The sequence below is a fragment of the Callionymus lyra genome, chromosome 4 (assembly GCF_982586985.1).
Source record: "Callionymus lyra chromosome 4, fCalLyr1.hap1.1, whole genome shotgun sequence".
Lineage (NCBI taxonomy): Eukaryota > Metazoa > Chordata > Actinopteri > Syngnathiformes > Callionymidae > Callionymus > Callionymus lyra.
This window is the reverse complement of record NC_141821.1, coordinates 28745052-28770638: the sequence shown is the minus strand read 5'-3', so window position 1 is coordinate 28770638 and position 25587 is coordinate 28745052. Positions and strand designations below refer to the sequence as shown.

General features: G+C 41.2%; 2 protein-coding genes across 3 annotated transcripts; both read left to right on the top strand.

The window, feature by feature from the left end:
* Nucleotides 1–6380: 6380 nt before the first annotated feature.
* ccs (copper chaperone for superoxide dismutase) lies at nucleotides 6381–11532 on the top strand. Its single transcript, XM_087788181.1, has 8 exons — nucleotides 6381–6500; nucleotides 6671–6743; nucleotides 7419–7556; nucleotides 7632–7806; nucleotides 9737–9797; nucleotides 10093–10170; nucleotides 10230–10333; nucleotides 11115–11532. The coding sequence occupies exons 1-8, from the start codon at nucleotides 6477–6479 to the stop codon at nucleotides 11272–11274; spliced, it is 813 nt and encodes a 270-aa protein (XP_087644307.1). The 5' UTR covers nucleotides 6381–6476; the 3' UTR covers nucleotides 11275–11532.
* Nucleotides 11533–13743: 2211 nt separating this feature from the next.
* On the top strand, nucleotides 13744–20002 carry rbm14b (RNA binding motif protein 14b). Of its 2 annotated transcripts, none has more exons than XM_087789572.1 (4): nucleotides 13744–13826; nucleotides 15341–15693; nucleotides 15854–16895; nucleotides 17296–20002. In XM_087789572.1, exons 2-4 carry the CDS (start codon nucleotides 15345–15347, stop codon nucleotides 17606–17608), a joined length of 1704 nt encoding a protein of 567 aa, XP_087645698.1. In that variant the 5' UTR covers nucleotides 13744–13826; nucleotides 15341–15344; the 3' UTR covers nucleotides 17609–20002. The 2 variants fall into 2 exon arrangements, with proteins under 2 accessions (XP_087645698.1, XP_087645697.1); XM_087789571.1 differs by having other exon boundaries at nucleotides 15833–16895.
* The last annotated feature ends 5585 nt before the right edge of the window (nucleotides 20003–25587 follow it).

Sequence of the window (25587 nt, the reverse complement as noted above, 5' to 3'; positions counted from 1 at the left end):
TGCTCCTCATGTAACGCTCCCTCTTTCTCTCCCCCTCATCCCTCTCTCTCTCTCCCTCTCTCTCTCTCTTTCACTCCCCCCCTCCACCTCTCTCGACCAATAACATCATTCATGTCATCCTGCCTCCCCCACTCGTCTTTGTCCTGCCTACTAAATTCGTTTTTTGTCAGATTGACCTCACATACCTTTTTCTTTTTATTTTATTTTTAAAGACGTTTATTCATAACATACCATTGTTCACGTGACCTCCAGTTATTAAACCTAACCTGGGGTCACTGGGGTCACAGCAAACTTCTCAGTGTGTCATGGTTGAAATGTGAATGAACAATAGCACTCCATACATTAATGATCCAAAGACAATGAAGTCCAAAATAAAGCCGATTTGTCTTCTGGTGTGATTTATACTTACACTCAATTGAATATATATTTTCTGTAATTCTACAACAATTAACTGACTTGGTAACCAGGTTGTTGTCCATGCTGTTCAGTCAGTTAATTGTATTTTGTTTAGATTATTCTATTAGGTTTCATTCATTTATGGATCTACTGAGTCCTTCAAGAAACATCTTAAGACGTTTTTATTTGTTCAGGCTTTTCCTTGATTTTCTGGAACTCCTGTTGTGTTATCAGTTTTATCTTGACCTTTAAAATGTATACTTTATTGAATATTGTTTTGATGGTTTAAGCGCTTTGTGACCCTGGTCTGGAAAAGCGCTATACAAATAAAAATGACTTACTTACTTATAAAGTTGTTTTTAATGCTGTTATTTCTGTAAAACTGTGAAATATATGGTATATATATAGTTAATACAATAATAAATAGGTTGTACGCCTGGTATTTGTCATTCTTGTGCCCTAGTGAATTAGATATTTATTCATATGTGTGTGTGCTGTTATTGACTCACCGTTAACCATTGATTGTTGTTTGGTTATAATCTACATATTTTATCTGAACACGTGATTAAAAGACACGTCAGTCATGAGCACTAAAATAAAAATAGGAAGAAGCCTGAGTGGGAGTCATAGCAGGAGGAGGAAGAGGTCATTTTAGACCATGAATTACAACGATGTGACCTAGGAAATGTGGAGGTACTTAGACAAAGGCTTCCTGGCTACTTGAATAGTACACCCACGCATAACTCTGCTTTTAGAACAACATTATTCATTTGTATCTTTGAAACTTCTCATATGAGGCTGAACTGTATGTATAAATAGTCAAAAAGTTGTTGAGAAATGTTAGTATATTTAAGTTCTATATTCCTTAACCTCCTTAAAATGTATTGTTAGCCGTCTTCAATCAAAGTGTGGCCAGATATATGTGCTTGTGTGTTAATGTTTTAGACTATATTTATTGTATTTCTTTGATCATTTCATATTATAAATATTAATACATTACTTGTATTTTCCTGTATTTATCGTATAGAATGTACTAAGTTACCGTAACAGTAAGTAACAGTAGGTGTTTTTGACTTTTCTGCTTAGTGCAGGGATAATTCTAAATTTAATTGAAAGTTAAAAAACATAATTAAATCAAATACTAGAACAATATACAACTATGTCAAACAGGACTTTTTAAATCTTTCAGTGCGTAAAACATGATTTACTTACTTACTTACTTTTTTATTTTTAACATAGTTTTTTACATGCAGATCTGATGTAAAATGAATTACAAATTAGAAAACTTCCTACAAAATGTACTGTAAGTAAGTTAGTAAATATATCAATAATAAATACAGATCATAATACAAGTACATGTTTTCTAGTGCTGTAGTTTATGTAAATATTTGTGAATCAAATTGCACCTGACACCTATAAATAGGTCCGTACGTCAGACCTTTGAATCCCACCTGATTCAACGTGGATGTGTGTTATTGTTTGTTATTGACTTCATCGAATGGAAACAAAAGGGATGTTGCTGCAGAGGAAGAATGACCAGCGCTAGAGTGTCCTTCTCATCTTCCGGTGCACACAATCGCCTCATTCTTTCACGCTCATGGATGGACATGCAGTTTTAGGGAAACATTCCTTCATGAGATGGAATTCTTTCCCCCCCCCAAAAAATGCAGAAATGGGAGAAAATCTCTTGCTTGTCTCTACACTGAGCTTCTGATGCATGAATATATAAGTTCAAAGGACGGTAAATGTAGGTGCCACATGTTCAAGAAGTTAAGACTACAGAGAGGTATGCATGAGAAGACACTTGTACATCTGAAATGTTAATTTCTATATTTATTTAAGACCTGTCTGATGCTGTATGAGCAACGATGTAGACGTGTGGGACTAATGATTAAATGAAAAAGGAGAGTTTGGTGCCCACGCAGCAGCTTATTGTCTCTTCTGGAGCGTTAAGAAGAGACATTGATGGAGTTGATGACGCCTCTGTGTTCCACACATGAACACGTGCATCCTTCAAACTCAGACGATCTACAGGGTTCCATTACAACATTTTGCTGATTGATGTGAAGGATGTTTTGGATCAAATAAAAATGCATCACTCTCCGAGTGTCTTGCTCTTTTCTCCCCCGATAATAAGAACTATTGGCTCTGTTGTGTCGCTCAATACAATCTGGCTATTTGTACATCCTCGCTTCTTTTTATCTTGAAGGCATCCTGTTTTATGATCCTCCCCGAAGCTTATTACCTCGTGTTATCGTCGACAGATCGTTTTTTATTGTATTTCTTTGACTGAAATCGAGACATCGGTTCTGGCTCAGGCAGCTCCAGACACTTCATGTTGAAAACTCGCAGCTCCTGCGAAGGTGAGGAGTCTGCAGCGAGAGACGCCGTCTCCACGACACGCTTCATTTAGTTTTCCAATCGAGCTGTCAGGCCGCAATCAGCTGACATATAGAGCACGGAGGCAGGCCGGCGACATGACTCTGACCTTTGTGGGCTCCCTGAAACACACCCGCGCACACACACACACACACACACACACACACCACACTTTCCCTCCTCCTTCACAGTCAAGTTCAGTCGTCTCTCAGTGGCTATATTATGTTGTTTTTTTTTATCCAACCTCGACAAATTAATGACACGTTTGTATCACATTAAAATGATCCTATTTTTGATTCATCTGTACAAACGCATTTGTTTTCCTGCCACCGATGGTTATTAGCTCAGAGGTTGAATAAAGATCGTTTGTCTGGCTCTGAATAGTGGATTGTATCAGTGTGTGTCGGTCATTAAATGGACAGGCATCCTTTCAAACGCGAGGCCCCCCCCCCTGACCCCCCTCCCTCGCACGACCAGGATCGCTCGTCCATCGGGACCCTGAAAATACTGAAACATCTTAATAGCACTAACATGGTGCACTCAATGACGTGCTTGAGTTGTAGAACATTAGCATCAGATTGAAGTTTCACATCTTCATGGAGTGGGTTTGTGTCATAATAGGAGCAGAGAAAAACACAGTCCATTTTTCTTCAGCCGCAGTTGAAGCCTGAAACCGTAGAGAGACGGAGGGAACCAGAGACCAAGATGAATTACTGCAACACTCCTTGTTCCTGGCTTTTTTCTCTTATTTATTTGAGAGGCTAGAATTGAATTAATCACAGGAAGGACACAGAGGCAGAAAACTACCGCTGCCAACAAGCTCATTTGACTTAATTGTATTAACAAACTCCCAAGTCTTGAGAATTGTGAAGTCTGCACCATCAGGGACTAGTGGTCAGATCTTGGCAACATGAAAACACACTCCGGTAAACAAAAGCAAGAAAAATGAGCATTCTGAAAATTGTATTCCAATAACTTCATAACCCTGAACACTGATATAAGATTTGTGCGTATCTTGGGGCTGCTATGTTTGTCACTGTGTTGTCTTTCGTTTAAAGTTTTTTAATTTGTATGTATTTTCAACTGTGTATCTTTTTGTTGTTTAAGCGCCTTGAGACCCTGGTCTGTATAAATAAAACTCACATACTTACTTGAATGTATAAACTATATGACAATATATTCAAGGCTAATGGGAATTATTTGAGTCTGGTTTATGTCAAGTTTTCTGCCTCCTAACCTAATCCTTTTTTCTCCTCACGATATCGTCGGCCTTTACTTCCAAAGTACAGATATAATCTGTAAAACTTTAGATTCAACGTTAAATCTTTCCTGAAAACAAATGTATAAATCTCCCCTGATTAAAATGTGATCAAATAGCTATAGAATATATTACAAATGTTATACTCCTCAAACCTTCTCACAAGGCTACATACAGTAGTGTACTATTCGGAACTTTACACAGTAATGTTTGTAACAGATATATTTGAAGAATTGGCGTCAGAAGTGGGATGGTAGCACAAGGCCATCAAATGCATGAACCTTTAGCAGAATGAAAGAGCTCCAGAGACGCATCCAGGACTTCTAAAGCTGCACGTAGGCTGGTTTTTCATTCCCTCACCTTTACTCTCTTTCTGTTGCTTCATCCTTTATTTTATTTGTATGCGTTTTGAATAAAATACTTATTGCTGTTCTGATTCAGACGAGCAACAGCAGATCAAAACAGATTGCGCAATGAATCAATAAAACAAAAACGCCAACATGATCGATGAGTTTCATTTCGCCAGAAAACACCATTGAGTTTCTCAACGATTCCACATGTCGATGATTGCATATCCCATAATGATCGTAAACATGTATTGCATAAGGTCAGCTAATAAACACAGAGTCAAATAATGAGATTCCTCGTATCACGGATATTTGACCACACAAGACTCAACGTCTAATGGAATAAAGCATCACAGTTTGATTTTAGATAAAAACTTCTATACCTGCATCAACTTTATTAGCACATATTTTCCACCCCTGTTGGCCTCGAGGCCCGACTAGAACAATGAATTGTCTTTGGTGTTGATATTCTCTTGAATTATATCCGGCTATTTTTAGAGCGCACTGTTGACTTCCCTGTGTGGGACATTTGATTTGTAGCCTTTTCAAATGTGTCACGGCGAAACAATGTGCTCCTTCTTGTCAGTGCGCTGATGTAAGAGACTCCAGCATTAATGGGGGCAGAGGAGAGCGACGCAAGAGAAGCTCATTATTTGAGACGAAGCCTTTTCCCTTTTTCTTTTAACAAGGCCATTAATATACCTGCTTCTTCTTCTTCTCCAAACTTTCTCCACATGCTCTTCTCTCTTCCTGAATCTGCTGGACAACATGCAACAAGTCTGACATCTGTGTGAAAGTGCTTGAAATCCTCCATCTTTATCAACTCTGTTGACTAGAACGCTCAGAACTCTGGATCAAGACGAGGGCAAACGGCTTCCGCTGAGATTCCTTATTTTGAATAAACTAGTCAACAGCGTGAGGGTGGAAAGGCTAAAGGAAATGTCCTCCAGTGCTTATGCGTTTTTGTTGCTCGGTGAAGACGTCCCCAGCCAACTGAGAGCCTGTGGTCCTATTACTAAGAACGAGGTCAGAGGTCGCAGCCAGTTAGCGACTACGCACAGAAGTGTCTTGTCCGAAGAAGCCATGACTCATCCTTTATCAGTGAGCAACACTGCTGTTATTGTTGACGGGATTCATCCTAGCTTTTACATATCTGTCATAATTGTGGAAAACATTTTTAATCTCCCGCAAATAAACTGCATTCATTCACTGAACAGGAACTTTTAAGAATATATTTCAAGTGTAAACTAATCCTGCGTCTATACCTTCAGAGGCATAAAGCTTCATCGGAGTCTCCAGGATCATCAGGACCAGGGCAGCTTAGCGTTGGTCTCCTATAGCAACATTAATCTGTAGATCCACTGACAACTATCAATCTATATACATTAGGAAATTGGTTTGGAGAACATCACCCACCATATGAGGCAATCAGAAATATTGCAAATGCTATTCACGGTGTTGGGAATTTATCCTGGTAAGATATTAGTCTGTGTTCAGGTGACCTTCCCGCCTCCGGTTTGACCACTGGATCAACTGCTGTCTCTCTTAGCTGTGCCTGTTCGCACGTACAAGCGTTCTGTAACTGACCTCTCATTCCAGTCCTGAAACTAATCCAGACGCATTATACTCGTGGTCTTTCTCTGAAAATAACAATGATTTGCTGCATTAAGGATATTTTGAAGAAAAATATTATAATGTCGCATGTATGTATCAACATATGGCTCATCATTTAAATCATTATCAATGAAAGTCAGCCAGATAGTACATGTACATATCCATAGCTGTGGAACAATTGTCTGAAAATATAATTTGATAGACGATATTTTCTTTTTATTTAGTTTGTGAATTGCGATAGACGCATTATTTTGTTCCTTAAACATTCTGAAGGAAAGATGCTTTACAAATAAACCTTACTTACTTACATACGTATTCACGCTGGAGGTTGCAGTTACATATGTTCAACACTGAGAGGCAGTAATGTACGCCAGTCTTATTGACCTCACAAAGATGGCGGAGGACGTTCGTCGCATCAGGAAGTGGGTGCTGACAGTTCAGCACTGAGTGTGGCGCGGACTGCGACTTGCAGGGACACAACTATGGAGACAGAAAGACCAACAAAGGTTTTCAAAATTTAATTTTTAACCTAAATGACGAATTAGTGGTCTGACATAGTGGTTTTAAGCGGTATGGATCTCGCCTGGTTTGAATAGTAGCTGCGCAGCTCGTTATCTGTCTCTGTTATCTCAAGGTTTTGTTTTCCCCACATGTTTTTATTTTGTCAACCTTTCAGCTGGAGTTCGCTGTTCAGATGACATGTGACAGTTGTGCCAACAAAGTTCGAGCTGCTCTGGAGGGTAAACCAGGTGAAGAAGTCTTGTTGCTTTTATTTACAACTTCTTTCTTTGCTTGTATTCGATACATGTAGCAACTGCTTATAATAGCAAACATTAACTCATTTTGATGTTTTCATCTATTTTGTGATAATATTCCCTGTGCACATGCAACATGAAACAGTAGGATCATAGACTTCTAACTGAACATGACTCAGCAGAATATGTATGTATGAAATCCATCCATGATCCATGCATGATCAGTTGCACTTACTGACTGTTAAGATAATGCATCATTAATAAGTCAAAGCCTATTCTTAATCTTAATTTAAGAGTAGATTAAGTAAATATAGGGAGCCTCTATTTTAGATTAAAAGAGGAACAGATTTGCATTTCATCTTATTTTTATTAATTCTTGAGGAGAGGTTTTTGTTCAGCTATTGTCTTTACGTATTAAAAAACTAGAGAGTGTGTACTTCTTCACATAATAATAAATGATTTTAAATCATACATAGTTATTTTTAAACAGATATGTTATTTTAAAACGAGATTGATGCTGGCTACTGGAGGACAAATTTAAGTTTAAAAGTTTAAAAGTTTCTTGCTGAAGTTAAAGATTCAAAACTCGGAACCCATGAACTTTTTTTCACAGTTTAATATACATAATATGTCTGACAGTCTATCTTAACTGACTCTGTGCTCTGTCAGGGGTCCAGTCAGTCACCGTAGATGTCGCCAAAGAAAAGGTTCTGGTGGAGTCGACCCTGACCACTGCAGAGGTTCAGGATCTCATCGAAAGTACAGAGCGCAGGGCTGTGCTCAAGGGCATTGGAGGTTCGGAGCCAGGTGAGCAGATTCTGGTTTCTGCTCAGTGGTGCGTGAACATTAATTCTGTGTGCTAATATTGATCCTTGACAACAGACCTGGGAGCAGCGGTTGCGATGCTGGCAGGAGCGGGAAGGGTCCAGGGTGTGGTACGATTCCTCCAGCTCTCTGGAGAGCGATGTCTAATAGACGGGACTGTCGATGGCTTGAAGCCTGGACCACATGGACTCCATGTTCACACATTAGGCGACCTCACGAAAGACTGCCTCAGGTACGTCTTCTGTATTTTAACACGTTTATTAAAGAGGGTTTAAATGTCTTTTTTTTGTATTAAGAAATGATCAATTGTTTTACCATTTCAAAAACAACCCAAAAGTGAGTTTTACTAATAAAACACGTCCTTATAACCTCAAAACTGCCTTGTCATAGCTTTTAATTTGCTTCTTTAACTAAACAATTATCCTTATTTAGTCTAAATGTTGATTAACCTTCAAGTAGAAAAGTAAATACCTCAAACATTATATTCCTTCACTTATGCTACTGCTTGGTAATCTAACGTGAAGGCAAATATAAAAACATATACTGTATGCAGTATATATATGTTGCATAAAGTGAACCAGAGTTTCTTATTTAAAAAAAGGCAATAGTAAGATTATCTGAATACAAAAAAGGTCAAGGAAACAATGTTATGATAATGATAATAAAGATATTTACCACACTCATGCATGCCTGTAAAAGAACGCCGAAGTGTTTGAATATCTTCATAAATATTAAATATATAATGTGATTAAAAGCTCTAGTTGAGCGATGGTATTTCCAGATGAGCTGCAGAAAGTAAATGCCTAATTATTCATTCCATTCGTGAAGATATATTTTAAACACTGTTAGTATTAAAGTGTGCAGCAGTTATGTGAATAGTTCCTGTCAGAGTGTTGGAAAGAGAGCAGCAGTCACACTCGCTGGTATCTGTTGGAATCATCCCGCCAGAGAGATCTGATCAGAAATTCATTCTGGATCTGCCAGAGAAAGATGTTTCAGCTCATAATCTTGTACTTTTAAAGTAGTATTTCAATAGAAAAAACTTGAGCATATGTGGTTGGGAAATGTAAGAAATGACTCTTCCTGATCTCATCATCTTTTTGGGCAAGTTGTTAGAAAAATGTAATCTGGATCAAAAGGATCGGGATTTGGAAAACTCATAGTGTGTTATCAGAAATTCTCTGTCTTCCCTTTATGTCAGTTTTTCAAAGCAACATTGAATCAGATCACCCTCATTCAAATACAGGTTTTCAAGGGCTCTAAATGGAGCAATGGAGATCTTGGTTTTTCTATTGTTTATAGTTCACTGCTGTATCTAGTGGCCAGAAGTTTATTGAAACTAGGTAATGAACACTGTGAATATTAGTATGTAAAAAAATTAAAAAAAATAAAAATGTATTGATACTTTATTGAAATATAAAAAATAAAAGAACAAAGATAAAAATAAAGTGAAAAAAATGCTTATTGCTTTTATTGTTGTTGTTTTTTTTAAAAACACACAAAACAAACATCAACTACTTTATAATATTTCTGAGAAACGACAAATAACTAATGGGAATTAACAAATGCATTGTGTATAATTTGAAAAAGTCTTAATAAAAAACACATTTAAAATTAAAAAGGCGGAATGTCTAATAGTTGGCAAAATAATGAATGTTCAGGATTAAAAATAATATCTCAAACTGTTTTGTTTTATCAATATACAGTGATTAAGGACAGAAAAATTGAATATCATTATCCTTGTTTGTTATTGAACTCTCTATGTTTATTACATGGATACAAGATCGTTTTAATTTAATTTTACTATATAATAAATTGACTACACTGGAAGGCTTAATTTGTAAACTGTGTCTACTTTCCCACAGGTACAGGTTAAACATATCAAGTAAAACATTTAACATTAAATTATTCAGATCCTTAACAACTTAAACTAAAAGTTTGTAGGGGTTGGAGAATGATCTAATCCAATTTCAGAATCCATCTTTCCCTTTTAGTATGACCCATTATAAATATTTAACCCAATCTAAAACTGTACAGATGCACAGTTTAAATTTAAAACTTTGCAACACAGCAACTTAAAATATTGATGAGAATATGTCAAAATAAATATTACAAACAAGTGTATTGAGTGACTTTTCTTAAATGTCTGCTCTCTTCTACAGCTGTGGGGATCACTACAACCCTTTTGGAAACCGGCACGGCGGCCCCGGAGACTCGGACAGGGTATCTTCTCCATAAACTCTTTTACTTTCAAACCATGAACATTGAAATCGTTCCTGTGAGCGATCGCTGCCTGCACGCGCTTACAATGGGATAGAAAAGGCAGCAGTCATGTATCATCGTAGCATTTTCTCCTGTGACATCAAATCTCCTAGACTCATCCGTCACATTAGCTCTGCAGCAGCCATTTGTCACTCCGCCGCTCAGGTTCCTCACACACTTCTGTAATTATCAATGGAGACTTGTGTCATTATACTTTGTGTCACGAGTGATGCTTACCAGTCGTGATGCTCCACAGCATGTCGGTGATCTGGGGAATATTGTCGCGGGAGCAGATGGAAGAGCTTCATTCCGACTAGAAGAAGATCAGCTGAAGGTGACGAACATGCTTGTTTTTGAGCTTCGTTCGGCTCATTAATGAGGTTGATACCGCAGGTGTGGGAGGTGATTGGTCGATCGTTGGTGGTGGATGCGGGCGAGGACGATCTGGGTCGGGGCGCTCACCCTCTCTCCAAATTAACAGGAAACTCCGGTGAAAGGTGAGTTGATAGATGCAGTATTTTCAATGTTTTCCTGTGATACTCCTAGAGCGCAATTGTGTTAAACTGAAAAATAGAGATGTATTCATATATCAATCTTAATTATTCTAGATAAATCTGTCATTTTTGTCCTTTGATTTTTGTTATTGTAAGTACACCTAAAACTTTATTGACACTACACACTCACAGAAGAAATGTTAGTGAGGTTATTAGCCCCCCCAACAAGTAAGAAAATGATGAAATTGAATCTGCCAGCGTTAAAGATCGCTGGATCAAACTAACTAAATGTTGTGAGGATGTGAAGCGAGACTGTCATCGTGGAGAGATGTCAAGGTGCACTGGACTGGTTATGAACTAATGTTTGAAATAAAAATAAATTAACAAATACAGTTGTATTTTGTAAATTTACCGGAAGCATAAACTATCCAACTGACATCTGTTGCGAGTCAGATGAATTGACATCAGAACTTACGAAAAACCTCTGGGGGATTTGCATTAGTTCCATCTTTCAAGTCGGGGAAAGACAAATTTATCAATGAATTCTGCTGAAGTGTGTTATCTAAGATTGAAGATACTCTCTTGCTAGAAAAAGGTTTAAACAAAGTATAAGAACATGGATTTAAGTTGACAACATGCGCTGTCACTAACTATTCAAGCTAACTTCTTAGCTAACTGTTGGTTAACTCTAATGTTCTTCATAAATAACTGTCTCTGCTCATCAAACCTTTTCATAAGTGGATTTGATGGAAGGAACAGACTTACTTTTCCTCCCTCCCTGCAGGCTGGCATGTGGAATAATCGCAAGATCGGCAGGACTCTTTGAGAACCCGAAGCAGATCTGTGCGTGTGATGGGCTGACCTTGTGGGAGGAGAGAGACCGGCCCATCGCCGGCAAAGGAAGAAGCAAAAGCAACATGGAGACGCCCGCGGCTCACCTCTGACTGACTTGATGATTTGTGGTGTAAATGAAATCAATCATGTAAAATAAGATCAAAGGAAGGTTGATTAAATTGACCCGATATGCCTTATTTGTTTATAAGATTACATTTTTGCACTAGCAGACAGTTATGATTCAATATTGAGTTTCAGACAGAGAGGAGTTTGAGATGTATTTCCTAATTTATCGAAGGAATTTAATGTATGTAAACATGTTTGTTTCATGTATTATTAATGACATTAAAGAGTAATTAATGTGTTGATTTAATTGTCCCTTAAGTTCATCTTCGACCTCTATTGTATCATCAGTATGTGTCTGTTTGTACAAAACTCTCTTTTCATTGAAATATTTACATTAGAAAATGATCTTAAGCCCTGCCCACTGAAAACACTTCGTTTTTCTGGAGAATAAATCTTGTTTATCATAACCACAGCCACTTTGCTGTGATTGGTCAAACATGGATGTTTTGTCACTGTGCATCATTGATCCCTGCAAGTCACCATCTTCAAGGGACTCGTTGTATAAACAAAGCGGGCGTGATTAAAGCCGGCTGGAGGAGGAGTTAAGACCATTATTACATCTCAATGGACTCTGCTTTCGTAACCTCTCGTTGGCCGAGATTTCAGAAGGGGAGAACTTTATAAAGTAATAAGTTGAAAACATGGTCATGATGAGAGACTTACTGCATCTTGGAGTGGAAGACTTCAATGTTTGAAACATGTGAGTGAGTCAGGAGAGTTGGGGTTTCACATTAGTTGACCCTCAAATATCAAGACATGTGAGTCATTTGAAGATATCAAAACAACCTTAAGTTGTGTTGCTGATCTATATTTACAACTTCAGGACATTTCGGTCCTGATTTAGCGGTAGGAGGAACATCTTGAAATTGAAGAGATCTCCTGAAGTTGCTTATCAGTCATAACAAATCACAAATGTTCCCTTGAGAAAACCTCTGTACTTCTGTACATTAACCATAATGGTGGTGGTGGTGTGTGTGTGTGTGTGTCTGTGTGTGTGCTGCAAAATTAGTATTGGCTTTCTGAAATTGAACTTCTGTGTTTTACAGGTTACGCATGAAAAATCTTATTGAAGTGCGGCTCAGATTTCTCTAGGGAATTATTTTCCATTATTGGGTGAAATTCTTTACTCCTCCTGTTGAACAGGAGACAGAAAGAGCAGCGAGGAGGTTGAAAATGCTCAAATATTATTAGGCTTTAAAATAAAAGCTGATAAATAATTGTAATAAAAGTTGACTTTTAATGGATATATCATTGTAGAAAGTATTTCATTCCATTCAATAGTATGTTTAAAACGATCATAATAAAATGTTAATATTATAATATTTACCTTGTATCTGTTTGGTCTGGATTATGGATTGCTTAACATTTTTTGTTTTATCTGAGTTACTGTTATTTTGGTTTTCTAGCAGAGGTCTTAGGGCCTTTGAGATGATATTCTGTGTCATAAGAGTTTATTAGTAGGGGTTGAACAAGGACTTAATCTCGGTGATAAAGGAATAAAGATCAGCACATCATTTGAATAAATATTTAAGCTATATGATACAAAAGTATATGGCAAACGATACAATACATTTTGTAGTATTGTCCGAGTACTTGACTCTGGTCTTGCAGTATTTACAGAGCACATGAGACTGGATGCTGTTGTTACTGCTTTCATTTGTTTTTAAACCAAAATATGTGCAACCATAAGTTTTAAAAGATGCTGGAGTCGACTGTATCCTCTCGTCCTCAGTCATGTCGGAAGATCTCGCAGGTTTTTCTATTGTTTATATTTCACTGCTCCCATCTAGTGGCCAGAAGTTTATTGCAACAAGAAAATGAACACTGAATATTATGTGAAAATGTAAAAAAAAGAAGGTTTTATACAGACTTTATTGAAATATAACAATAAAAGAACAATGATAAAAATATAGTGAAAAAAATGCGTATTGATAGTTTCTTTCGCCTCTAGTTCACACTGTGTTTCTTTTAGCATTTTAGGCATTTACTATGAGTAAAAAGTTATTTTAGTCTGTGTGTTGACAAGCGATGACAATAAGAAAGCTTTTGTTAAATTAAATTAAGTTAAATGTGCGTGTCTGTGTTCGTGCTACTTTAAACCTTAAACATCCATGTTGTAATGAAAGTTTCTGATTCTATAGCATATGTATTTACTTTTTTTTTTTTTTTTAGTAAATCAATATAAGGTATTTGGCGACTTCTGCCGCCAGAGTGTGTATTGCTTGGATTTAAAACGTATTTAAATAAGTATATATATATATATGAAATAAATAACGTGTAACGTGCTGATGAGGAAACACCGTGTTCTCCGATTTATTTGATCATTTTTGCGTTAACGTGTGTGTGTGTGAGAGTTTGTGTCTGGGAGAGTGTGTGTCTGTGAAAGTGTGTGTGTGTGTGTGTGTGAGTGTGTGTGTGTCTGTGAAAGTGTGTGTGTGTGAGCAGCATCCTCCCCCTCCCTCCACCGTCTCCAGCAGTATGCCCGTCATTCTAGGCGGAAGCAGGCGCTACCATTTTGAAACAGAGCACAGTCTAGGTAAGATGGTAGATTATTCAACTTAAACAACTTATTTTCCGATCTATTGTTGTGACTTTAACGACACGCGGGTCCGATGGTGTCGCTTTTCGCTTCGGTTCCGGCGAGTGTGTGTCGCGATCGCGACAAAAGCTGTTGTTGGTTCACTGGATTCTCTGCTGCGGGGGAAATGCGGTTGTTGGTGTGTGTGTGAGAGTGTGTGTGTGTGAGAGTGTGTGTGCACGAGCCGACTACATATTTCTATTATCACACTCGCTAAAGTCCGCGTGGTCGCTCGTGCTTCTCTCTCTCGAGGGTCCACACTTTATTTCCCAGCCGATCCTCGCCCACAGTGGTCTCGGGGTCACACAATAGTGTAGATCCCCTTTTTTTTGTGCCGTTTTTTTTTCGTAGGAAATCGAGGGAAAACAATGTGTTGACTCGACGTTGTGCTGCGTCATCAGAATCCAGCTCCAGCCGCAGAGAACCAGGGTGTTAGTGCAGCTACACGCGTGACACACACACACACACACACACCTTTGTCCGAGGAGGAGGCAGGAGTTCATTGAGGAGCAGCTGCAGCTCCCATGAAAAAATAGAAGTGTCATCCTGGGGTGTCCTGTTCCACACTTTGATTTACAGGCGAGCATAGAGCTTGTTACGAGTGGAGGAACACCACCATGTACTTGTCAAAATGACATTTTTTTTAAATATTCTTTTGGTCCAAATTTTAAGGTAGAAACTGCAGATCTTATATTCTGGTTATTCTGGATCTGTGAGGATCAGCAGATAAAGATGAGAGTCCACTGACTCCTTCAAGAAACCTCTTACGACATTTTTATTCGTGCAGGCTTTTCCTTGATTTTCTGGAACTCCTGCGTTGTTCTCGGTGTTATCCTGACCTTTTTAGTATATATTTTATTGAGTAGTGTTTTGATTGTTTAGGCACTTTGTGACCCTGGTCTGCAAAACCTCCCTATAAATATAAATTGCTTACTAACTTACATGTGACGTTAAAAAAGAGTTACTTATGTAAGGGGGTTTTCTGCATGTTTTCCTTTGGTCTGTTTTTAGGGCACCCCTACATGGATGATGATCCATGAAAGAATAATAAGGCAGATCTGTGTTTTCTCTATCAATTCAATTTTATTTAAAGTGTCTTATCATAACAAATTTATCTCAAGACACTTTACAGTTGAAGTAAGACTACAGTTGATTAAGGAAAAAAAGATCCCAGCAATTCAACAAAGGGCAAGAAGCGAAACACTGTACAGCTCACTGTACAGTGAGCTATGGCGAGGAAAAACTTCCTTTTAGAAGGCAGAAACCTCGAGCTATCAATGAGTATTGATCACGATATTTACTTTCGGTCATGTTGATCATCTTACAATTGGCGAGCTCAATGGAGATGATATAGTAGATGGTTAGTGTCCAATAACCTTGATTAAAACGATACGTAAAACCAATTGAAGCAACAACAAAAATAAATCAGTATTGTCTTTAAAAAAATGTAATACCATCTTGTGTTATTACAGCGCCATGAACAAAGTCAACACGGTTAAGCTGTTCGTGGGCAACTTGGCGCTTGACACCACCCAGGAGGAGCTGTCGGCCATCTTTGAACCCTACGGCCAAGTGGTCAGCTGCAGTGTGCTGCGGCAGTTTGCTTTCGTTCATCTGCAGGGCGAGGGCGCCGCCGAGCGCGCCATCAGGGAACTCAATGGACGGGAATTTCGTGGCCGGAATCTGGTGGTGGAGGAATCTAGGGGGCGCCCCTTGCACTCCACCAAAGTCTTCGTGGGCAACCTGAGCGGCATGTGCACGACTGAAGACCTCCAGCAGCTATTCCAGACGTTCGGGAAAGTCCTTGAATGTGACAAAGTCAAAGGTGAGCCAAGAGAATATTCAATCTGCATTTAGATGCTCGACACGTTTGTCTGATCATTCGGGTTGAGAATAGTTGATTGTATGGTTAAATATTCCTGAACTCTCCTAACCTTATATATAATACCTGCCGTCAATGACAGCCAGGCTTTCCTCCTCTGCAGGCTATGCCTTTGTGCACATGGAGAACAAAGAAGACGCGCTGCAAGCCATCGAAGCCCTTCACGGAACCTCTTTCAAAGGAAGGCCACTATCAGTAGAGCTGTCTAAGGTCCAGCCGAGCAAACAGACCCCTACAGGTAAAATCCCTTGTGTGAACTGCGGAAAGCAAGGCCACTATGCGGGAGAGTGTCCGGTCGGGAAGCCCTCCCTGGAGCAGTACCAGAGTCAAGCTGCCGTGCTGGCGGCTGCGGCGGCGGCCGCCGCCGGTCTCCCGTTACAAGTCCAGCAAAGTGTCCACAACTCCGTCTACAACACGTCCACGTTCGACCCGACGTACGCGGCCCTCACCGGCATTTCCACGGGCACGCGCTCGGACGGAAACCCGGTGAACCCTGCTGTGTACGGTGCTCTCGCCACCCAGGTGTACGGTGCTAACGTCGCTAACCAGCTCTACGGATCCGTGGCCAACCAGGCGACTCTTACAACTGGAGCCACACAAGTGTACAGCTCCATGGCTCACAACATCTACGGCCAGGTCGCTACCAATCCGGTGGCGGCCGCAGCCGCCGCTGCCGCCGCCGCCTACTCCACGCCGGTGTACGCGCCGACCATGGCCAACCCCGTCTATCTGACTCACGCTCATGGACTAGACATGCAGACCGCAGCGGCTGCCGTCAACCAACAATATTCCATGGCTCCGGGAATTTACGGCGCTGCCACACCAGCCTATGCTCACATAAGTGCCATGAGTGCAGCAGACCCCACCACCGCCCTCTTCGAGGCCGCCAGGCAGGCTCACTACTTCGCTCAAGGCCAGAAGGTGGTGGCAGAGCAGCATTCAGTGGCCGTCGCGACAGCGGCAGCTGTGGCCAAGTCCGGGGAGAGGGATCGCAGCCCCCTTCGGAGAGCCACTCCTCTTCTGCCGGACCCGGTTATGAAGCCATTTATCTACAAGCGAGCCAAGCCCAGACGCCCGCTGCTGCCAACCCCGGCTGGCAGAGCTGCAGAGGAAGCTGTGGAGGTGGCAGAGGACCCGATGGCTCGGTAGGAAAGCCTTCTTTTAATTAATATTCTAGACCATATCAAACTAAATTAGAATTAAGAGCTGAATTAATTTATTTAAGTCATGTTTTAGCAGTGGCTAACCTAACCTGAGAAATATATTTATAACACAATTAACAATAATCATAATTTCAATATATTCAATTATACTTTCATGTATTTTTTAAAAGCGTATAGTTCAATCAGATTGTCCTAATTGTATATTTTAAAATAAATTTCAAAAACTGCTTTGAAAAACTCATTTACAACACAAAATGGACAGAGTAGAATGATCCACTACAGTGTACAGTAAAATATTATTCTGCACAACTTAAATCTTAAACCTCCAATTCCATCCAGTAATTTGTTCGCTCTTATTCCTCATCCAACGCACCTCTCTTAGGTACTATGCGGAGTACTACCAGCAGCTGCAGCAGTACCCTCAGTTCCAGTACGCCTACCCATCTCACGGCGCAGTGGCAGCCCTCCAAGGCTTGCCCGGAGTGCAGGCCGTCCCTACTGTACCTGCTATGACTGCACAACCGGTGGCCACACTGGACGCACTCAGGCCAGTGGTCCCCAGCGCGGCAGCAGTTGCCGCCGCCATGGGGGTTCCCAGGGTGTATGAGCCGCCGTTGCCGCCGCCCACGCGCAAGGAGGCCATCCTCCGCCGCCCCGAACTCTCCCTTCACACGCCTGAGCCCCCCTTCCGATAGTCGCACACCACTTTTTCGCCTTCCCTCTCTGCCCTCAACCCCCATCCCTAAACCTCTTGCACCCCTAAATCGTCCAGCAGCTGTATGTGTGTGTGTGGATGTGACTGTGATGGGTGGAACAATGAAGCTTGTGAGTTGATATTAACCAGCTTTACATGGGATCTGATAACCTTGTTTCTGTTGGCCAACACACTGCAGGTATATAAAGGGAGGGAGGAGGCATCTGTTGTAAGGGCATTCCTTTTTTAACATTTTAAACTTTTATTTAATGTATTTAAACTCATTTTTAAACGACAAACTCCTTTCTTTCTCCGCCAGAGTTGGTGGAGCTCTATTAGTGATCTGCAGAAGGACCAAAGTCGGGTTTCAGCAACCACAGTGTCCACTAGTTTGTCCTCTCCTAAAAAAAAGTTTTAGACGATTGGCCCTTATTGAATATTTCTTCAGGAGTTTCTTGAGTGTAGAGCTTCTTCAAATAGTGTGTCACTGCCTGATGACCTGCCTCGTCGTAAGGGCATTCCTTCTTGATTCAGTTTTACTTTTTTATCGTGCCAGTATCACACCTTGTGCCAGTATCTGACTGACTCAGTCAGCCATTTCATATGCCTTTATTTCCGCAGCCCAGTAATTGTTTTCTAAGGCCAAACCATCGTGAATGCCATTGGTACTCCTTGGGCGACGCATTAGGGCAGCTATTTCCAAACCCTTTGCCTTATGTTATAGAGTTTTATAATGGGGATCAGATGAGATTTCAAGGCTGCATTGTGCCCAACAGAATCAATGTTGACGCGTTCGGTGGACTTTGTTGAATGTGGTGTGGATGTTCTGGACGAGTGAAGAGAGACGAGTGCAGGCTCCTGACCTTGCAGCGCACAAACATAGCAGCTAAGACTGCACCTTGCATAAAACACACAAAGCACACATACATGATATTGTAATGGATGTTCTCCTACTGTACCTTTCCTATCCTTTACTTGGTTCCACTGAAAGACACTGCTACACCTCCCTGACCTCTCTACAGCCGCCTACCTCTGACAGTACATTTCATTGCAGATAGTTTTCTCTTCCCTTTTTCCATCCCTTTATAGGTACATGGATGGTATACAAGTGCGGCCAGGCCGGTTTACTTTACTTCTATCTTTTAAAAAGTAGTGTTACGTCTTGTTTACATGGTCGTACAAGTGAAGCTGAGGTGCAATAATTGTACACGTGTGACTTTTATATAAGTGTTTACAAAGAATGTGCCTATATGCGCTCGAGTAAAGTGCATAACGTAGAAGGATTTCCTATAATTGCTGGTTAAGGGTCACTTTTAATCAACAAGTTTGGCCCTTGACGCTTCATATCCAGACAGCGAGAAGGGAGGAAGCTTTCTCGATTATATCAGAAGAAGTTTTAATTCACAGGGTCTTTAAAAAAGTCACAAACTTCACCTCACACTCTGGTGTTAGCGGAAGATATTCAGTAGACTGTGATAGCACCGTTGCAGTGAGCGTGTGGCAGTGTCTTTCGGTGGTTGCCGTTTCCTCTTCCTACGCTTTGGATTGTAATTGCAAAAATATGATTATTTTAAAGCAGCACTGCTGAGTTCCCTTCCCTTAAGCGTTCAGTGGCTAGCAACACACACCAAGTGTTCACTTGTGTAGTGTTCTCCAGGAGTTCAACGGTAGTGTGCGGACACTTTTTGATCGCACAATTCCTGCACACAAACTCAACTCTTGGGTAAATAGTATGCTAATGGAAGTAGAACAAGGCGTGAAAACAAACCCTACTGCTGTTCTGAATTTGTTTAGCAAAGGTCAGTGAAAGAGTGAGCAAACCGACAAGAACACGACAGACCCGCCTAGCAACCTTTCGCCTTAACAGTTTTAAGTTGAAGCCAGTATAGGTGTGTTGAAGGATCTATTTGTATTCCTCGTTTTTATTTCTGTGCTGCCAAAAATGTATTTTCTTATTCTACCTCATTTCAAGGTTGTTTATTTTATAGGGCAGGCCCAGGCGGAGTGTTTGTCAGGGTCCCCTTCAGTGCTGCTCAATCTGGTTGTTCTATACGATCCCTGGGTGGAATTCCCTTTGATCCGTACAACAAACAGATTTGACTTTTTTAAAAAATCGTATGCTTTGCAAATACTATCCGACAGCTGCCTGATGCACACACAGACCTCCCCTTTGATAAGACCTGACTGCCTTGCTGTCCCTCCCACCGTCCCACCGTCCCCTCTCCCTCTGTGGTTCTAGTGGTAAAGTGCATCTCAGTGTAATATTTCTGTGTCATATATAAACGCATACAAGATGCATCCTTTGTAGAAGTATCCAGTTTGCAAATTGTCTTGTTTACCATGTCCGAGACCATATTTTTAGAGTCGTACTTCATTTTTTAGGTAAATTTAAAAACTATAGAAACCAGCATGCTTTTTATTGAGATGATGTACACTATAAGCTTTATCATAATAAAGAATGTTTGGCTGACTACTCTGGTAAAAGCAAGCTAAGGGTTTGGACGTTTCCTATTCTTGTTTATGTTTCTTCACTATCTGTTTTTCTTCCATTATCTATAAAATGGCCACCAGACCTTTTGACTGGGGATCCAGGGGGAGTCAAGTGTAGATGCTGCCCCAGCTTTGCTCTCTTTGGTCAGGGTAAGTGTGGGTTGGTGCTCCCTTCTCTCTCTCTCTCCAGCTTCTCAAATACTATTATTTGGTGGTATTTTTGCCTTTTGTGCCAAATGGATTCCAATATAAATTCTGCCAATGAAGGTCGGGCCAAAGCCCGTTTGCAGTGCTTATCCTGGAGTTGGAGAGAGTCACAGATAGAATGGCCTGGTGCATTTTGATCTGTGGAGCAGTCCTGTCTCTGAGCTTGATGGGTGTGCGTCTGGTCTAGTCTCCTCCTGCTGCACCAACTTCTCCCCCATCCGTGTGTCTTTTGTGTTCAACTCTCGGAACCTGCATGTGTTGTAGTCTGTCAATATTGAGCGACGCTCCAGCTTCTCAACTAACTATCTCAACTGAATTAGGTCACCTGGAGCGGCCAGTGTGTGATTATGGCGACGTGAGCCATGCGGATGACTTTTAGCACGACGTCACCCAAGTGGATACTTGTTCTGTCTCGCTGCACCACCAAGGTAAATGAAATCCAAGTCCCGAAACACTGCCCTCTCCTCCTCCTCCCACCTGCCGTCCGTCTTTTTGTGCCTTGCCCAAACACTTCTCCTCCGCCATCACCCTTCCTTCCCTCCCCACTCTGTAACTCCTACTTCCTGCGGCAGCAGCGCTCCACCGTGGGCTTCTGGATGGGGGGTGGCACACGGGGCTGTGCTGGGTCGTCCCGTTCGCAAGGCTCCTTGTGTCCTGCTGGTGTTCGATGTGCGTGTGTTTAGTGTGAGCTTTTGAGAAGAAAAAAAAACGGCGTGTGAAGAAAGATGCAAGTGTTTGGGATTTCGATTGATCAACCGTTTAAGCTTGGCACAGTGGGAACCCTCCCACGCTCGGCCTGCTAGTCCGACTCCTCTCCACCGTCGTATTCGCCGCCCTCCCCTTCCCTCTCTTCCTCTCCTTCTTGTCATCCCTGCCTTGTCGTCCCTTTTTGCTCTACTTTGCCATCTACACACAATGCGTTCTCCGCCGTCACCGTCGTTGCCACAGTGGATATGTGGGCTCAGATGTCCCAGAATCACTCACCTGTCCCCGAACCTACCCTTCGTCTGTGTCGCCTCAGAGGCCTTGGTGTGCTCGTCGACAGTGTGTTGGTGGTCTTCCACCTCGGCATCCCCACTGAGATTGTGCTCATTTGTTCTGGAATCCCACCGTCTTGTTTGCAGCCGGGGTGTCTGGAAGCTGAACTGCAGTATGTGTCCATTAATGACCTCCGGTTAGACGCTTCTGTGTTTAAGCAGCTGAAGGTGTAATCCTGGGATCAGCATGGTTTGACCTGTACATGTTCTTACCTGCTTTAGACGCGGGGTTGAACGACGCACATAATGACATGTCATCAAGCATGGGGAAGTGGCAGAGATTTGCTTCAAAGGCTGCTTTAGTTGGTCTGGACACAGCGAAGAGGCCTTAACTTATGATGTACAAGCACAATAGTGGAGCCTGTGAAGTAATGAAGCAACAACATGATCATTTACTCTACAGTGGACCAACACACACCCTTTTGCTTTAGTGTTCAATAAACGCAGCTTTTTTATCGACACAGCAGAGTTTAAAGTTAACCGTTTTACTGTTGTTGTACATGGTTTAAAGGCCAGTGGCTGGAAAGCTATCGCGCCTCTAAAAGTCATGCACAATAAATCATTATGGATCGTAGCTGCTTTGAGTTCTCAACTTTTAATGTCTAAAATATAAGAAATGCAAACCCTTTGATACACTGGGAATTTAGACTCTTCTTGTAGCGTCTATTTGAAGAAAAGTTGAATAAACATACACTCGGTGAAGACTCTAAAGCGGCAACATTAGATCCTCTGATGTAACATTACTTGATTTGAAAGTACGTCGATACCACTTTTTTAAAGGGCAACACACATCCACGGTGAATCCTGAATTCATCTGTCCCCCACACTGAGGATCTGTGTTACTGTGTTCTTGTGAATGCACTCATGCGTCTCTTAACTGACAGTTGCTCACACTGCCAGCCAAATCCCACTGCTGCCCTCGTCCATCTCCAGCTTTCTCATCCATTCTCTTTGCTTCCTGTGCTGTGAACACTCGAGCATCCAGACACTGTTGACGCACACGTGGGTGTCAGACCTCTGCAGGTTACACTTGCTTCTCCTGCAGCAAGTGGACGTTTACAGTCCCGAGCACAGATGTGAATCACAAATCCCTTATTTCTTATTCACGATTGGACAATGTAGGAGCATCTTTACATAATATTACCTCGTCGAAAGCTGCTTTCATCGCTCCAGAATAAATGTAAAATCCTCTTCAAAGTGGTGATAGAATGCTGACTTGAAGTTCATTTGAAGGTCTTTGTTGTCCATCTTGTTTTCTGTTGGTCCACTTTGTTTTCAAACATGTAACTAATGGAGTATCGGCCTCGGATCACAGCTGTTATTCGCTCACACGAGCGATCATATTATATAACCACTGCTTTTTTTCAAAAGTGGGTTAACAGGTCAGCCAGAGTGTAGTTACATTAGCGTGGCTGGTTAATTAACACATCCACTCATTTCCAAAGAGACTGAAGGACACAATAGCTCTGGAGGATCGTAGACTGCATCGCAAACCTTTTCTAGCACAAAGTTGTCGAGTGGATTAATGTTCAATGTTTACTGTAACTGACAAATCATAACCAGAACTGCTGTAAGATTGTGTGTCTGCATATTAATGGCTACCAATCTGTATTTTATTCTGCATGCTGGTTTCAATAAATTGATCATTTATCATACACAATGTCTGGCTCTTTTTTTTTATGTCCTAAGAACTAATATCATGAACATTTGTCAAGTTGTCCATTAAGTTTGTATTTATCATTTAATTATTAATTATTCCTAATAAATAGGCTCCATAATATGACATAATGTGGCCACTCACTCCCATCCTCAAGTGCTTCGAGCGGCTAGTCCTGCAACACATCAAGTCTGATCTCCCCCCCGCCCTGGACCCCTTCCAGTTTGCATATCAGTCTTACTTGACTGATGATGCCATCTCCACTGCCCTCCACTCAGCCCTCACCCACCTAGAGACTCAGATGTCAGAATTCTGTTCATCCACTTCAGCTCAGCATTCAACACCATCACCCCCCAGCAGCTCATCCACAAACTGGACCAGTTGTGACTCAACACCTCCCTGTGGAGAGACCACAGACCCAGTCCGGGTCGGCAGTAACACCTCCAGCACCATCACACTGAACGCAGGGGCCCCCGCAATGATGTGTGCTGAGCCCCCTCCTCTTCACGTTGCTGACCCATGACTGCACCCCATCATCCAGCTCTAACCTCTTCACCAAGTTTGCGGACGACACAACTGTGGTGGGTCTCATCAACAAGAGCGATGAGACAGTCTACAGGTGAGAGGTCAACACTGACCACGTGGTGCAAAGACAGCAATCTACACCTGAACTTAGAGAAGACGAAGGAGGTCATTGTGGACTTCAGGAGAGGGCACACCCAGCATCTACCACTAACCATCGACAGAGCTGCAGTGGAGAGGGTGAGCAGCACCAAGTTCCTGATCTCTGAGGGTCTGTCCTGGAGCCACAATACAGCATCACTGGCCAACAAAGCCCACCAGCACCTGTTCCTCCTCCGCAGACTGAGAAGAGCAAGAGCCCCACCACCCATGATGCTCACCTTCTACAGAGGCACCATCGAGAGCATCCTGTCAAGCTGCATCACCGTGTGGTACGGCGCCTGCACCGTGTTCTGCCGCAAGACTCTGCAGCGCATCGTAAGAACAGCTTAGAGGATCATTGGTGTCTCTCACCCCCCCTCCTGGACATTTATAACACCTGCATCAGCAGCAAGGCCATCAGGATTACTAATGACCCCACTCACCCGTCCCACAGCCTCTTCTACCTGCTGCCGTCAAGGAGGAGACTGAGCAGTCTTCAGAACCCCAGCAGGTTAAAGGACAGCTTCTTCCACCAGGCTGTCAGGAGACTCGACTCCCTCCTCCGCTCGCACTACCTGTGCCTTAACTTTGTTAACTTTGTTGATATTCTGTTAATTAGTTAATAATTAAGTAAGGACATAGGACACAATTGTCTATTCTTGTGCTTCTCCCTGTCTTGCGCCTTTGAGCAACTGGTCTCAAACTCATTCCCAGCCTCCTGCTCCTTTCATTTCCACCAATCCACTTCCTATATAAATATATATATATATATATATATATATACTGAGTCAGGCTTGATACCAAATTTGCTCTTTCTCATCATGATGATGTTCTTGTAAAAAAGACAGAGTTTGTACTGACTACTTTCTATCCCATGATTGGTTGTGGTGATGTCCTTTACGCATGTCTATGCTGCATCCCTGAAAGCTAAAGACAGTCTATCATGGTGCCCTGTGTTTTATACTGAATGCTTTATATCTCACCGTTTATTGAATAAACAGTAGGGGTTGACATCACATCCATATCGGAGATGACTATATAAGTATAGCTACAGTTTAATTAATTTAATTGGCCATTTAAACTCCTCCTCAGTCGGTCAACAAGTAGATATAGTCTCTGTTCATGTAATGTTTTGTTGTTGTTTTTGGTACCTGGAGCTCAGACTGAATTTGGAAAGACCTCAGTTAACCATTATGTTCTCTGATCCTGGCACCAACTGTAGGAATGGTTGAAATTCCCTGACCTTGTTTAACTGTATTTAAACATTTGTAATGATCGCCAAAAAACTGAAGCCTGTCCCTGTTTTCCATAGTTTTTAAATGTATCATTAAAACCCATAGTATTGTGTTTACGTCAATGTTGTAACTATGTCTTTGCTACCTTCTTAGCCAGAGCTGTCTTGTAAAAGAGATCAGAAAGTTTTACTGCCAGTGTTGTAAACTTAAAGTAGGAATTGTTTGTGGTGACGGTAGAAAAAATGAATGTAAACCTCAATGGGACTCACCCGGTTAAATAAAGGATAAATACAGTTAAATAATTCAAATCAAATTCATGGTGAAGACACATTTTTAATGACTAAGTTATATTTAGTTTTTTGACAAATAATACACTTTTCAAGATAAAAGTTTACTAGAAATATATCGACAGTTCAATAAATTTATTTAAGTTCGATTAAAATGTTGGTTGAGATAATTAAAAGTTTAGGGTGATTAAATATACTTACTGTACATAGTTTGACACGTTCTTCTGTATAATAATAATAATAATAATATTACATTCATTTTTGGGGGAAAAAAACAATAATAATAAACTCACTAATGTCATGGGAACCTTCTTTCTCCTGACATATCTGACTCATCAAACAAAATATATTTCCAGTAAAGCTGGTTGCCACTGAAGGAGGAGAAAATGAACCTCCATTATATT

Bases quoted from the DNA above. Each gene is read 5' to 3' on its own strand.
- ccs (XM_087788181.1), top strand. From the start codon at position 6,477: ATGGAGACAGAAAGACCAACAAAG. The intron at 6,744-7,418 runs GTGAAGAAGTCT...GTGCTCTGTCAG, and splicing joins TGCTCTGGAGGGTAAACCAG to GGGTCCAGTCAGTCACCGTA. The intron at 7,557-7,631 runs GTGAGCAGATTC...CCTTGACAACAG, and splicing joins CATTGGAGGTTCGGAGCCAG to ACCTGGGAGCAGCGGTTGCG.
- rbm14b (XM_087789571.1), top strand. From the start codon at position 15,345: ATGAACAAAGTCAACACGGTTAAGCTGTTCGTGGGCAACTTGGCGCTT. The intron at 15,694-15,832 runs GTGAGCCAAGAG...CGTCAATGACAG, and splicing joins TGAATGTGACAAAGTCAAAG to CCAGGCTTTCCTCCTCTGCA. The intron at 16,896-17,295 runs GTAGGAAAGCCT...CACCTCTCTTAG, and splicing joins GCAGAGGACCCGATGGCTCG to GTACTATGCGGAGTACTACC.